Raw genomic sequence first — 16,304 nt, 5'->3', positions numbered from 1 at the left:
TGAGACATGGTTTCACTAGGGTAGCCCAGGCTGGTCTTAAACTTATTGAGATCCTCCACCTCCTTCCAAGTGCTGGGATTACAAGCTTATTTCCGTGGCACTTTTTATGAGTTTTTCTTTTGATTTTTAAGGCGAGAGAAATGGTACTGTGTGATAAGTATCCATTGTAAGTAGAAGAGAAACCCTTGCATGTTGGGATTTTGCTTCTTGATTCTAAAACTTTCCAGTAGCACCATACATTTGAATCAATGAAGACAGCACATTGGGTAAAATAATATGTAGCTCAAGAAAAAGGTGTGTCTCTCCTGTATTAACATTTGGGTAGAGGTACTAAATCATTCTGCTCTCTGCTGGAGCTCTGGCTTGGTATTTTTCCAACTCATGTTCAGTAAAAGAAACAGACAACATAAGTAGATACAAACATAGTCAAGATCTTGGTACTATCAGATGAAGAATAAAAAAATAACTGCATAGAAGTGTACAATGGCAAATGTATTGCAATATGATTGAAGACATGGAAATTCTGACAGAGCTACAGAAGTATAAATCAAGCAAAAAAGGAAAATCTTAGACTGAAAAATTTATCAGAATGGAATGTTCTCATTCACTGGCAAAACAAAGCAATGAGAGAGGGTCAGCTAAGTTTGAGTCAAAACAATAGAAATTATCTAAAATAAGTCACCAAGAGAAAAAAATAAAAAGCAAAACCGAGACAAAAACAAGCGCCTAAGATCTGTGGGACGATATTAAACTGCTACCTCAGGTTTATAGGGAATCCTAGCAAAAAAGGACAGAAGACAGGATACGAGACACACTGAAATAGATGCTGGCTAAGAAATTTTCCAAAAACTGATGAAATTCATCCGTCTCCATACTCCACAAGTTCTGAAAATCCATAACAGAATATATGCAAGGAAATCCATATGTATGCATGTTATAATCAATCTCCTTTTCAGGCAGGAAACATGTAAATGTATGTAAGGTAATGGGAAGAGAGAGAGCATCTACCAACACACATACACACACCCACACACCCACACACGTGAAAAAAAAGTTAAACAGGGCAATGCAGTTGTCAACACACTGAAACCAGTTACAAGAAGAGCATCAAACAGTGTGCCTCAGCAGTACAGGCAGATCCTTGCAAGCACTATTAGGAAACAGAGCCCTACCAGAATCCACAGAAGCAAGACAAGACTTGACCACACTCTGTGGCTTAAATGACTAAATTATCAGTTTAAAGCTGCAGGTCATATTTTGATTTACTTTTCACTCAAAGGATAGATGAACACCAGGGCACATAGGATTCAGATGTCTTTGAAGGCAATGGGGTGATTTCCACAATTCAGAAACCTATAAGCCAAATTTGGCAAATGATACACTACTCCGTCATCTTTTCACCTTTAAATTTAAAATATTTTATACATGCTTTCTCTAAATAAATTGCTAATCCTATCTTTGCAAATTTACGGTTACGCAAGACTTTGGCAAGCACAACTATACTAGCACTGGGAAAAGTCAATATATGTAATTGGTCAGGTTTTTTAAATGGGGGGTGTGGTTCCCTAAGGACAGGTGAGGTTGGGCTATAACAATTTACTTATATACATTTGATCTTTGCCAGGTGAACAAAAAGTCAGCTTAAAGCCATAACAGCCTGAACATGCCCATTACCATCTGATCTCCAAATCTAAGCAGTGCAGAGCCTGGTTAGCCCTTGGACAGGAGACCACCTGGAAATACTGGGTATGTCAAGCTTTAAAAATAAAGCAGGTGTGCATGTGTGGAGGTGGGAGACGCAGAGATAGACATAGAAACAGACAATATTAAGATAAAGAAACAAGCTAAACTAAGGACTTTTTCTTCTCTAGTGGTTCTGATCATATTTCATGTGGATTTAAAATAGAAACCCCCAAAATTGAAAACATAAAAGCTACAGTGATTGTAATCATTTTTTTTTTCAAAGCCAGTCAAATTTAGCAGTGGAGGGGGGGTGGTATACCAACTTTAGTGACACTAATGTTAGTAAGTTCTGATAACCCACTGCCATCGGACCAGCCTGATTGTAATCATTTTATATTTCTTCATTACACCTATATGTTGAAGACCAATCTTTACAAGAAAAAGCATAATGCTATTATTTTATTGAGAAATAAATAAATTGGGATGGGGTTATTTCTTGATGTTTAATTATTATATCTATGTATGAAGCACAATGGGATAAGCTGAAACATGCACACAAGCCCATACTTGGTACCTCAGGTCACAAACTTACTTTGTTCAATGATTTTGGAAAAGATGGCTACATTTGTGTTTGTGCAGGAAAGATGGCCATGGTTCTGTTTGTGAACTGATGTACAGTGTGCAAACAGAAACAACATTTTGCCAAATGCTTTTGTTTGTGAACCAAATTGTTCACAAACAAGAGTTTCTTAGAACCAAAATACCACTGTACATCATTATCAAACTGAGGTAATTAGCATTTCTAGCTCCATAAATATTCTCAAGTTTTTTTTATTGGGAGCCCTTGAACTCGCTCTTTTCCTTGAGTTCTTTAAGGAAATACATAATACATTCTTGTAAACTATGGTCACCCTACTGTGTAATAGAACACTAGAATTTATTCCTCCTATTTCATTGTATTATAGCATCCATTATCTGCCAGAAACATCATAAAAGACTTAAGACTGTGACAACAAAAGCAATAGAAATGCAAAGCATTCTGAAAATTGCTGCAAGAGTAGCACAAGAGAATCTTTTAGGATGCTGGTAGTGCTGGTTTTTATCTGGGTGCTGGCTACAAGGGTATAGTCAGTTTGTACACACTCACTGCTATTGTATTTTTCTGGATATATGTTACTCCTAGAGGGAAAAAAGATCTATGCCTTTTCCCCCTGCTGAGACAAAATATCTGACACCCAAAATTAAAGGAGGAAAGGTTCATTGTAGCTCACAGTTTGAAGAAGTTTAAGTTTGCAGTCGGCTGACTCCAAGGCAAGTTGGCGTGGCATGGGCACATCACAGAGGAGAAATATTTCATGGCAGCAGAAGGCAGCAAAACAGAGAAGTAACAAAGAACAGCAAGTGACCAGTGGCAAGCAACACTGGCCACCTGCCTTCTGTCCCTTATATTCTATCCAGCCTACTTGCCCTTGGGGTAGGTAGTGCTCACACCCAGTGTAGGGCGCCTTAAATCCCATCATCACACAACCTAAATCCAGACACCTGGAAAAGCCCTACCTATAACCACATGAGGCTTTGGGGAAGAGCGTATACCTAGATATAAGTCATAATAAATAATATCAAATAAAATATCTGTATTTTTGTATATGTTACACTTCATATAAAAAAGTATTAAAAAAAGATTAGGAAGTGATTCTTCCCCTCATCTTGGCTATCCTCAGCTTTGCATCTAAGTATCAAAATCCTAGCACTTACAGAGCCTGGCCACAAAAAAATGTCCCATATGTATTAGTGAAACTCAATTTCAAAGGTAGTTTTTACTGTGACTTGCATGTGCTTTAATACTGTGTTTATATTCTACCTTATATGTAGCATCATGAGAAAGGAGTCCATTCTATTTTCCTTAGAATTACTTATGTGGATCTAAGTAGGAAGCTGTTAGGTTGGGAAAAAAAAAAAAAAAAAAACCAGTGTGAGCTCAACTCAACAGTGCGAGCCTCTTCCTCCTTCTTGCCTGGAATATCCCTGCCTTTTGTTTCAAGAAACTTGATGTCCAGTGTGCTTACACCATTCATTGTTAAGGGGACCTAGGAATTCAGGATGATACAGTACAAGTCAAAAGTAGCCAAGTGACCATGGAGGCTTAGGAAATAACCGAAAATAAGAGGAAAGCCAGAGTCCAGGAGTTCTTAAATGTTTAAAAATTTTTTTAATGTAAGATGACAGATATGTTCACTTGTTTTGTTACAATAAACTGCATATGTGCATATTATATATTATATATATCATAACATTACACTGGAGAACTTCACTGTACATACAAAATTTACTTTAAAAAAATTTTAAACGAGTAACGCATTTACATCACCAGACAGTATAAGGAAGCACTATTTCTTCTCAAAGTTTCTTCTCTCTGTTTCTCCTACCAATCCAGTTCCCATATTTCTAGAGCGAACTAACGTTCTTGGTTCCATACAAATATGTCTGGAATTTATGAGCCATACACAGTACTTTGTTACATAAATAAATATGACTATACACTCTTACTCTTTCTCCTGTTACAGAAAGAGAACCACATTGAGCCCACTATGTAGACACCTGACTTTTCCTTTGTTCACAGGAATCTTTCATATTAAAGAGCGACCTCATTCTTTGATACAGCTGCATGGTATTCCACAGAGTGAGTAAAATATGATCTGTTCAGCCAGTTAATTACTAAAAGATGTCTGAATTATTTCTGATCCTTTTACTATGAAAATTTATGGGTTAACTAATCCCTCATATATGTTGGTATATCTAATTCTTATGCTCCCCCAAAAGGAAATTGTTGGTTTCCAAAGGCAATGTATATGTACTTTTTTCTAACACTGCCAATTTTCCTCTGTAGAAGTTGTACTAATATACTTTTCTACCAGAAATATAGTTAAAAAGCTGTATGACCAGAAAATAGTACTGAACTCTTTGAGTCTTGTCAATCTGTAAAAAAAAAAAAAAAAAAAAAAACTCAGCAGTTTTTAATTTGCACTTCACTTAAGAAAGCACTTCTCTTAGGATTGAGAATCATTTCCTGGGGCTGGGGATTTAGCTCAGTGGCATAAGCACCTGCCTTGCAAGCAGGCAGTCGTGAGTTCAATCACTGGTACCGATAAAAACGAAAAAGACAAAAAAAAAAAAAAAAAAAGAGAGAGAGAAAAAGAGAATCATTTCCTGTGCACAAAAGCCATTTATTTGTATTTGTTTTTCTATTTGTGCCCTTTGCATATTTTTCAGTTATAGGCCAAGGATTTGTCCAGCACTTGTAAAAAGAACATGACTATTGCTTGAGGTAAAAAGAAGACTCAGGTCTTTTGTTTGGTCCCTACAAACCGCCGCCCACGTGGGACATGTCTAGGAAGGAGTCGTGGAACTTCACTGCTCTGTCTTGCCAAAGCCCATGGATGATGTGCAGGCTTGCTAGGCATGTAGAAGATACTATGAGTATAGAATTCAGAATGCAACATGACACTCTTTCTGGACATGAAGGAAACAAATCGATCACTTGAGATATGGAAAAATATTCTCCTTTGGGGTGATGTACACTGTCATAGCTTTGTTTTATAAACTGGAACATGTGGCTCATAGGAACTGAAATTGAACATTGAAGACAACTATTCCATCCAGTTAAAAGAGTGACTACAGGAGAGATGAAAATAGCATTTATGTGCCCATTCAAATACTTTTCCTATGATCCAAATCATGGGCGGCTATTTATTTGTAGGTTTATACCTAATGCTTGCAGCTCAAACTGTTTTATCTTTCGATAACAGGAGGTGGCCTTTAAATTCATTGAGAGCCTTTGCTACTTTCCTCCACAAGCTGTCTGTGCCTCTCGGCCAATCATAAAAGAAGCAACTAACAGAGGTAAAAGAAAAAATCAATAAAAAGATAAAAGTTTTTCCTCATGCCTGATACCTGCAGCAATTCCACTATGTTTTACACTTCTGTTATTTTCACTTTTAAATACTTAGGCTTCTCATGATACTGTTTGCCAGCACCATAATTTAGTGTCCAGTAAAAACAAAAGAAATTTTTGGATTTCCTTGGATCTCGGGGCAGAGGCTATCATGTTTTGTTTCTTGAATTGGATGCTGAGACATGGGATTGTGCAGTTTGTGGAAAGTCATTTAGCTGTGTCCTCATGAAACTATGTCATCTTCCAACACAGAGTTTTACGCACACAACACACTATGAGAAAAGAACCTGTCAGCCTGCACAGAAAGGAAACAGTTGTAACTGCCAGGTGTGTACCAGTGGTGCCATCTGTGTAAAGCATCAGCAGCTCTCCTCCTCACATTAGCTGGTTCCATCAGGAGGTGGCAAGATGAGATGGCTATGACTCTTTTTTTTTTTTTTTTTTTTTTTGTCTTTTTCATTTTTATTGGTGCCGGCGATCGAACTCATGACCACCTGCTTGCAAGGCAGGTGCTTATGCCACTGAGCTAAATCCCCAGCCCCAAGATGGCTACGACTGTTAAAGAGGCAGACAGCCTGGGTTTGGGTCCTGGCGCTCATTTACCAGCTGTGCATTCATCTGTAGATTATTCAGTTTCACTGTATCTCTGTTTCCTCACCTGCAAGATGGCAGTGCCTATCAAGCACTGTAAAGCCAACATCAGAATGAAAGGGGCTCGTGTGAGTAAAGCCCTTGAAGCCACACTGGGCACAGGGCAGCACTGCTTTAGTGTAGGCTATCCTAGGAGCAGGACTTTTTTTCATGGGAGACCCCTTCAATGACTGCAGCATACAGACTTCCCTTCTGTCATGTGCAGACTTATTTTCTTTTGGGGAGATCGAGGCTTAGAGGAGAGAATGGATAAACACTGACCCATCAGTTCTTGTCATATGTGCGTACTATTCCATCTCATGCCTCATCTCCTGTCCTCAAGTAAATTTTCTAATGTGTCTCATGCATATTTGATTCCTTTTATGCACTCCAGTGAAACAGTGAAATGGTACATCTGTGTTTTAAACTGATATTAAAAGTAATATACTACAGAACTGCCTTTTAAACACACTTCACAGATGAATTCATTGTAGGCAGTATCTGCATTGTTGTGCATCCCTGCCCTTCAGGCTTGTCTTAGTTACTTTTTTCACTGCTGAGACAAAATATCTGACACCCAAAATTAAAGGAGGGAAAGTTTATCTGGATTACACTTTGTTGAGGTTGCAGTCCATAATCAGTTTGCTCCAAAGCAGGGTGGTTTGGCAGAGGGCCGTCACAGAGAAGAATGGTTCATGTTGCTCACAAGATAACAAAAGCAACAAGGGCACAAGATGACTCTTTCTGTTCCTTAGACTGTATGCAGGCTGTCCACCTTAGGGTGGGTATAGCTCTCACACCCTTAATCCTAGCCCTATGACTACATGTGTCTAGATGTTTGGGAAATAAACCATAATACTGTTGCTTCTAATTGCTGTTATTCCATTGCGTCCAATTTTCTCAACTTTCAGGAGTCTACAATCACAATACTCCTAAATTTTTGGTAAAACAAAGCTGCAAAAGTCAGCTTTGTATGCATATCCTCATACAAAGTGCTATAGTTGGGATCTGAAATGTTCCTCAAAGATCATGTTCTCAAGGCTTAGTTGTCCATTGATGACTTTAGTGAGAGGTGGTGGAAACTTTGGGAAGTGCAGCCTGGTCAGAGAAAGCAGGTCGATAGGGGTCATTTCCTTGGAGGATATACATGGCCCCTAACCCCCAGTCCTCTCTCTGCTTTCTGGTCACCACGAAACGAGCAGTTTTGCTCATTAGCCTCTCCAACATAATGCTCTGCCTTACCGTAAACCTAGAAGAAATGGAACCAAGTGACCATGAACTGAAACTGTGAGCCAAAATAAACCTTCCTTTCTCGAAGCTAATTTCTCTTGGGTATCTTTCATAGAAATAAACATATTACTAGCACCAAAAATTAGTACTAAGAAGTGGGGTCACGGCTGTCCACTATGTGGGTCAACAGGCCTTGAAACTGCTTTACAGAAGGAATTTGGCAAAGTTTGGAGATTCAGGCTAGAAAAATCTTATAACTCTTTAACTGAAGCTTAAAAGGTGATTCTGTTGGGAGATTAGAAGACTAAAATGCTGACAGACACACAGACAGGAAAGACCATACCAATTAAATTTTAGATGTGAAAGTAGACTGTTGGTAAATGGGCTAGAGGTCAGACGTGTCATTTTGGTAAGGAACTCTGTCGGCATTTTATCTACACTGTACCCTGAAGGTTGGTGCGAGGCTGAGTTTAAAGGTGATGGACTAATTATTCTGACAGGAAATTTGGGGCCAACACAACATTTAGGCAGTGCCATGAATATTGCTGGCTGCTTTTAGCCAGGTTTATAGTGAGAATCAGAAGCAAAAAACAGAGTGGAAAGATATGAAAAACTTGCAATTAGGCCAGAAAAGAAGCATATGTAAAGTTTCAGCCCAAGAGGGTATGGTTACTGAAGAGATTAGTGCCAGTAAGGAGAAATGAAGCACTTTGCACCTGGACAACAGAAAACATGCCATGAGGGCATCTCAGGAATCAGCAATCCCACCTCAAAGACTCAGAACTGTAAAACTGTAAACCTCTTTGAGAAGAAAGCTTTTGGAATACCTCCTCACACAAGAGTGCATACAAAATCAACTCCCTAGGATTTATGTCACCATGCTTAGCTGTCCAGGAACTCAGAGGCCTCTGCAGACAGGCTACTGCTAGAGCTAGAAGCTGACGTTGGCCTCATCCACATAATGCAGATTTTTCTGGCATTCAAAATGTAAGTATTTTGGGATCATGAATGCTTCCATTCAAATATCAAATGAAGGTCTTGGTGATCAGGACAAGGTGATCATGCATTAAAGTCTGTGCAAGTGGCCCCAGGGAAGTGATGTGTGACACAGAAGCTCTAGTTGCAATGGAGACTCCAGGAACTTAGCATGCCAGAAACATGTAATACTGCTGAAGAGAGCTATAGACAAGTAGAAGGGCCAGCTCAAGAGTGGCCATCTGGGGCTGGGGATTTAGCTCAGCGGCATAAGCACCTGCTTTGTAAGTAGGCGGTCATGAGTTCAATCCCTGGTACCGATAAAAACGAAAAAGACAAAAAAAAAAAAAAAAAAAAAAAGAGTGGCCATCTGGCCAATGGCCAGGAAGGTCACAGGGAGGGGCTGCTCTAGTTATTCGGAGTTTCTCTCATAGTACCCACGTGCCCCAAATCCCAGAATGGATTTAATGTTTACTATATAGGATTTAACATTTATCCTACTGGCTTTCTGTCTTGCTTTAGTTAATCCTTCCTTCCTTGGTATTTTCCTACTCCTCCCTTTTAGAATGAGAATGTTCACCCTGAACTGTGGTATATGGCAACTATGTAATTTGTTTTGATTTTCACAGTGGCTCACAGCTAAGCTTGTGCTGAGTCTGAGAGAAGACTTCAGAACTTGAACTTTTGAGCAATACTGGAACTCTTTTAAGATTACAGACTCTTGGTGACAGACTGAATGCATTTTGCATTGTGAGATGGACCAGGGCTCAGGGATACAGTGTCATACAGCAATTTGGAGCTAGAATATCCCCCAGAGGCTCATGTGTTGAAGGCTTGTTCCTGAGCTGGTGATGTTACTGGAAGGTGGTGAGGCCTGAGAGATTAGGTCACTGGAGGCATGCCTTCCTTTGAAGCATTATCTTTGGACTCTGACTACCATCTCTGCTTCCTACCCCCATAAACTTTGCTCCATCACACCTTCTCCACCAAGACCCTCTTACCTTACCACAGGCACAGAAAAAATGCAGCCAAGTAACTATGGACAGAAACTTTTATAACCAGGAGCCACAATAAATCCTCCTTTCTTCAAGTTGATTACACTCTGGTATTTCGTCACAGTGACAGAAAGCTGACTAACACACAGACCTCTTCTTTAGAACTAGACTATCTGGGTCAAAGGCAAACTATGTGGACTTTTTACTACTTCAAATCATCTAATCATTCTGTGAAATGGCAACATCAGACCATCGACTTATAACAACACTCCTAATGAAGACAGTATACTATTTCTCCATTACACCAATGGAAAAGAGAGACCTTCTTTTGACTTCATAGGTAATACATATAATCTGAAAATACTACTTAGCTCTGTGTGATCTCAGAGCTGGTGTGTAACCCACTTTGAAGGACCAGGACAAGAGTCTATCTTCCACCTTGACCTGTTTCACACCTGCTCCATTCTGGCCTGGCTAATAATTACTACATGGCAATACCTGGCCAATAACTGCATCCATTGTGTAATACTCATGCCCACCATCATGTTGTTTAAAAGTCTTAATTTTCCTTCGAGGCCCAGATGAAAAACCATCACTACCAGGAATCCTCTTCTGACTGCTACTCATAGATTGTCTTCTACTCAAAATAGCACCATATTGATACTATTTACCATTCAATTTATTACTGTCTGTGCCTTTTTTGCCAACTAAATCACATTGTTGATAGTAAGGAATAAAATCCTGCAACTTATATTCTTTATGTTTAACATACTAGTGAGTATAGAGCAGGCATTCAAACATAAGTACAACTATAGACTTTTTCCATACTCTTTTATTAGTGTATATTTGCAATTCATAATGATTACAATTGTTGTTGTACAACAATTATGTGCATAATGCATCTTGCTTCTCCTCTTTTTTAATCCCCTGCCCTTTCTCTTCTTCCCTATAGACTTTTAACCAGACATTAAACCTAATATACCTTCTGGTCCTAACTCCTTATTTTACAAAACAGGGAGCAAGTCTCAGCTAAATCAAATAAATAGCTACCTAATAACTATGATAGTAACCATAATTTAAATGTTTTGTCTGTTTTACAATTTGATATTTTGAGATCGAACTCATAACCTCATGCTTTCCAGGCAAGCACTTTTTGCTACTAAGATAAACCCCCTGCCCCTAATTTGGTACTCTTTAAGTAACTGACAATGTAGCAAAAATTTGCCATGTGCTATCTCATTGAATTTTCAGCCTACTTTGATTGATATTTTGGACTCCATTTTTCAGATAAGGAAAATAAGATTTTATCAAAGACCCTAAGAAATTGGCTAAAGGGCATAACTAATAAATTGCCGAAATGAAATTCATGCTCATTTTAGTTGCAGCCAATGATAATTTATACATGGTTGATCTCAAAACAAAAATATAACCTACCTTGAGGATTTCTCTTAGAAATTATAATACCTGAAGATATATATATATATATATATATATATATATGTAAGTTTACATAGTACAACATTTTATGTGACTAAAATACTTCCAGAATAATTGTGGCAACCAGTTTTTCAATCCTTCTCCATCTTTCTACATCCTTAAATATAGTAACAAGTATTGCATCCTCCAAAAAAGAAGAAATCATTCTTGAAATTCCTGGGACTAAAAAGGTGTTAATTACCATCCAGAAACTCCATGCATAATCAAGCTCAAAAATGTAGATAATGTAAAGCTTACTCCTTCAGTGCTTTTTAAAAAAATCAATCTATTTTCTTTCAATATGCCAGAAACATGATTTCATAAGTTTTCCATTGCCTTTATTTTATACCATCTATGCAACTATAAACTCTGTCCAGGGAGCTTCTTGTTCCCTCTGCACAGTAAGTTTCTAAGGTCTCAAAGACATTTACTCTTCAGATAGATAAAAATGAAAAAAAAAAAAAAATCAATCCTAAAAGGTTTATAGTAGTGAGAACAGAAGACCATCTGCTCCGAGATAGCTTTGTGCTGGTTTTCCCACCAGGGAAGCCCAAGTTTTATACACCTCATTCTCATTAGAGAAAGGGAAATTGCTCAGAAATAAGAATAAAAGATTTTTGAAGTCCTACAGCAGATTGAAACACTGCATCTTACAACATGCACATTTTGATAGTTGAATTATCTATGTATTGGGTTTTTTTTTTTTCAAAGAAGGATAAACTGTTACAACACTTCCTGGTTTCAAAATTTATTAGATGCTATGCCTACCACTATTTGCTCTCACATGCTCAAAATTTCAATACAATTTTTATGAACCTATTTATTCTGGATCAGCAAAGCTTCCGGTATAAAATGACAGCTCACGGAGAATAAATCTTCATCATCCTTTTGTGCAGAAACGCCAGGAGATTTGAAAACTAATCCTCTGTGCACTCTTGTGTTTTGTCCTGATGTCCAGATCATGTCCCTGATGCGCTCATATTAAATTGATTTTTATTTAACAGAGGCCTTTAGCAGCTCCACAAATAACAGCTCTGTGGTCTTTGAACTATTATTTCTACTGCCCGTTTTGCTTCATTCTTTGTTCATTTGCTGTGTTAACAGCATTCCTACAGGGGACAGACAGGTGAGCATATTCTCAAAGTGAAAGATACTTTAGACATTCCCAGGGGACAAGCTTAGCCAATCAGAGGCACATTAGTTGTCTTTGATGCCCCCCTCACCTTTCCCTCTTATTCAAATAAAATATTTTAAGGCCTGTTTGCCAATACTGAAAGGCAGGTTTACTTAAGAAAAGGTTTTTTTTAAGACAAAGTGAAAATTGCGACTAAAAAATAGCCAACTCTTTAAGAAGAAAATGAACCCCTTATATCTGGTCTATATTTCCCTCCATTGCTTTATAGTTTCCCTTTTAAAAATTAACTTGCACTGAAGACACTGGTAGAAGACTACCAAACAAGGCTTTGCAGGTAATGAAGAATGATGCCATTTGTAGAGGGATTTTAGGATTGAGAAATGCCACTCAGAAGTCTTAGATTAAATGGTAATGTGTCTAGTTTTAAATAAATAGCCTTGGAAAAGTAAAAGGATTCCAAAATTTGCTTAAGAGAACATTTTTATATGAGTATGTATCATTTTTTATATGAGTGTATTTTGTCGATGACAAAAGCTAGAACAAGGAAGGATCAGTGCTGACTACGCGCACACAGCTACAGAGTGGTGCAGGGCAAGCTCATGCATACCCAATTCAATAGACTGCACCACAGCCTGTTACACATAAGCTGAATGTTTCTACCTGACCACACACACTTTCTCCCCGAGTGTACAATGCACTCACAATAAAGTCGAGGTTCTCAAAAGATGTGGCAGCTCACTTACTACAAATTATTACTGACTCCCAGAACATGGAAACCTTTCATTTGTAGGAATTCTTTACTACAACTCAGGTTATTGAGTTGAAAATGATATAGTGCAGATTCCATGCCAACTGTGCTTCTAATGAAAGGTCACTGGCTTCACAGATGCACATTTCCATTTGCCATTTATTGTCCAAGTGATGCATCTGCACAGCAAAGGGTGGCTTCTTCCATTACCCTTAATATTAGAAAAGGTTTTCAGCTGCTCCTCAAATTTCTACTTCTGTAGTACTTTGGAAAGGAAAGGATCTGACCTTTTAAGACTATTTGGTAACATAGCTGTACCAATTCACGCAAGCACCAGATGTCTTCCCCTCAGCAGATTAACGAGCTCCTTTGTAAATTTGTGCAGAGAAAGCAGACATGATTGTTGCTCAAAACAAAATGGAACAGCCAAAAAATTCTCTCACCACCAAGAGAAGAAAATTAGCTAATTTATAGTCTTTAATTTATATAATACATTGCATGTGGAGGTACAGTATTTTTGAAATGCCAAGATAGAATAAAATCAACAGAGGACAAAAGCAAGGAGGAAACAAACAAAAGCACATGCTGAGTTGCATCTTAAAACACACTGGACCAAGGGGTGCATAGTGCCTAACAGCAGATGTGTGTAATTCATACATTAGTTTGGGGCTTCATTAGTTAAAATTCATAGGTGGGTCCAAGAAAGCCCTCTGACCTATGTTTTACTTTACCAAAAATCACTTCTTACAGGAGAAAACCACCAGACTTACTCAAATCCAGTTTATTTTCTTCCTTTACACAGCAACATATCTTACATGACTTCATCCCAAGGCTCTCAAGGTGTCTCAGACTTGAGGGGAACAGACACCTGAGGCACTTGATAATACGACAAAGGGCTATGACATTTGTAGTTTATTTTTAAATATTTGAACATAGGTCATGTAGAATTATTGATGGCCTAAAACTGTATTTTATTTCACAGTCACAAACTCTAACCAGGAATTACTCACCCCCCAAAATCATCCAAGATGGTGACTAGCATTACATTAGACGTATCTGCATCTTAGTCAACATCAGAGATTTTTGTTCATTGACATATTCCACTTGTATGATGATGAAGTCAACTGGTAGCTTGTTAGTCCCATGGCACATGTTAAAAACAGGTTTCCATCTTTGAAACTAGTGATATTTAAGATAAGAGAATGGACAAAATCATTTTAGGGACATTCTTCCATGAACAGGACATGGAATCCAGGGGGCTCTCTATCTTGTTCCCTAGGCCTGGCACCTGAGGTACAGTTGCTTTATGTCTAATGAGTCTGCCAGAGGATTTCTATTGCTCGATGCTCACTGCCCTGCCTCTGCAAAGTTATCACACTGACCTGAAGTAGAAATAAAACTTTGGCTGGCGTGCTTAAAAACATCGGAGAACTGGAACTTCACTGAGTTTAGCACAAGGCTCATGAATTCATGAATTTGTTCTGAAGCTTGTTGCTTCTGCTGACTAATGTGTGTTTAACAAAACCCCCAAATGAAGCAAAATTAGTCTGACACTACTTGAGCTGTTTGGGTTTAGCAGATCCTTGCCCAAATACGTAGATAACTTTCCTATGGCTACTACTCTCTGTTAATGAGTTCAGCATGACCAAATGGACTTTGACATATTCTCAACACACATGTAATAAACCAGTGCACAAGAGCCTTACCCCATCGAGTCGGTAAACTTTCAGGAATTTTACAAACCAATGGCAAAAAAATAATCACTGTAAATCAATTTAAAATATTGAAATTTAAAAGTGTACAGATATTAAAGACAAGGATAACAGATACTCAAAACTTTCACTATCTAATTCTTCTGCTACATAATAGTAGAGCTTTACACCAATTATGCCTAATGGTAGAGGGTCTATATGTAATATAACATAACTTAATTTTCTTAAGGGCACTCTTCAGATCTCTAAATTCAATGACGTCATACAGATAGTTGAAATTGGCCATGGTGAGAATTCATAAACCATGGAATCCAGCAAATGCTACAAATCAAGGTTTTGATTTATTTCAAGGCTGGTTAGATGTTTACAAGAACATCATTGGTGTGTACATCCTTAAATTAATCGAGAAGACTTGCCCCTTCCCTGCATCCACATTCTGAAGCCTCCTAATACATTTGCATGAACAAAACCCCACAACCCATGTACTTGAGAGGAATCACAATGCCATGCATACCCACCACCCACGGCAACAAAATACACTCACTTTTGAAGCGGCTGGGTCCACTAGTCTCTGGCGATGTCGGGCTGAGTTGAAATGGCTCTTCGGAGGCTGCCCTTCCTGACAGTGAATGGAAGATGGGGGATGAACAAGAGGTGGGAAGCACATGGTGGGACAGTATGGGATGGTGACGAAATGGTCAGAAAAGGGAGAGGGACAGTGTTTAACGGCACCGTATATGTTTTAGCTAAAAATCTAATAATGAAAACATTTGACAAGTATTCCCCCACAAAAGCACATGCTATGTATTGGTCATTTCTTTAAAAGCAGCCTTTAATGTGCACATGTATAAGAAAGTCATACAGCCCAGGATTAAAGTATTTCCCATCAAATTTTCATTGTGTTATTTGATCATTTCCTCTATATTTCAGAGATCCAAGGGACCATAGAAAAATTATTTCCCTAAAGAACAAGTCTATCTTCCCAGGGGCTGGGGATTTAGCTCAGCGGCATAAGCGCCTGCCTTGCAAGCAGGCAGTCATGAGTTCAATCCCTGGTACCGATAAAAACGAAAAAGAAAAAAAAAAAAAAAAAAAAAAAGAACAAGTCTATCTTCCTAAAATATCAGGGTGCATTATGGAGCATCCTGGGGGTTAGTCTTGTTGGCTAAAACCAAAATGCCATGAGAATCATAATCTTATCAAAATCACGTCAAGTCTACCATATAAGGCTTCTTCCTCCATCATCTTGGTAGAATTCTTTGTTTTTATTTTTTATTTTTTGACATCCAGAAAAAACCCTTTTCCCTAACTATATATTTAATTGACACAAATATAGATTTAACATCTTCGTTATTTAAGCCTGTGTGCAAGTGGTCTCTCCTTAGATCAGCTCTGCTAATGCTTACACATATTGAGGAAATGGATCACACGGACAGACTTAACTCTTCCCCATGACTCCTCCATGCCAAACATACAAACACACAATCTAAGGGATTATATTTTGAAGGGAGAAGCAGGGGCATAGGAACCTCCATAAATTGTAGAGCTCCATTTCTCCATCTCTCAAAGTGGCCTAGTAATAAACCAGAATTTAAGAAGCAAAGGCTGCCCTTCTGTGAGTATCATTTCCAGAAATGGCAAGATGGAAGCAATAGAGAGATAGTCCCACAAAATCCCTGGGCTTATGCACCCTGCTACAAGGCAGAGACAACAGAGACAGCAAAGGGACCCTCAGGTAAAGGATGGCACTGGAGCATTCTGTTAACAG

General features: G+C 38.4%; 1 protein-coding gene and 1 long non-coding RNA gene across 9 annotated transcripts in view; one reads left to right on the top strand and one right to left on the bottom strand.

Annotated features, from left to right (window-relative positions):
- The window catches only part of Mast4 (microtubule associated serine/threonine kinase family member 4), a 541,638-nt gene that overhangs the window by 268,099 nt on the left and 257,235 nt on the right, over nt 1-16,304 (bottom strand). For 3 of the 8 annotated variants that reach the window (XM_063258271.1, XM_063258276.1, XM_063258273.1), the window contains exon 4: nt 15,081-15,155. The exons of the other annotated variants lie outside the window; for them this stretch is intronic. In XM_063258271.1, coding sequence (XP_063114341.1) covers nt 15,081-15,155 — 75 coding nt within the window. The remainder of the gene's footprint in view (nt 1-15,080; nt 15,156-16,304) is intronic. 8 annotated transcript variants of the gene reach the window in all.
- LOC134478109 (uncharacterized) lies at nt 1,624-7,136 on the top strand. The gene is made up of 3 exons (XR_010050524.1): nt 1,624-1,746; nt 4,304-4,363; nt 4,954-7,136. It is a non-coding gene; the product is annotated as an uncharacterized LOC134478109 (long non-coding RNA).

The sequence above is a fragment of the Cavia porcellus genome, unplaced genomic scaffold (genome assembly GCF_034190915.1).
Source record: "Cavia porcellus strain 051 isolate PalLab524CR breed Dunkin Hartley unplaced genomic scaffold, mCavPor4.1 scaffold_11, whole genome shotgun sequence".
Taxonomy (NCBI): domain Eukaryota; kingdom Metazoa; phylum Chordata; class Mammalia; order Rodentia; family Caviidae; genus Cavia; species Cavia porcellus.
The sequence above is the reverse complement of the archived record's forward strand: the minus strand, read 5'-3'. Positions and strand labels throughout refer to the sequence as shown.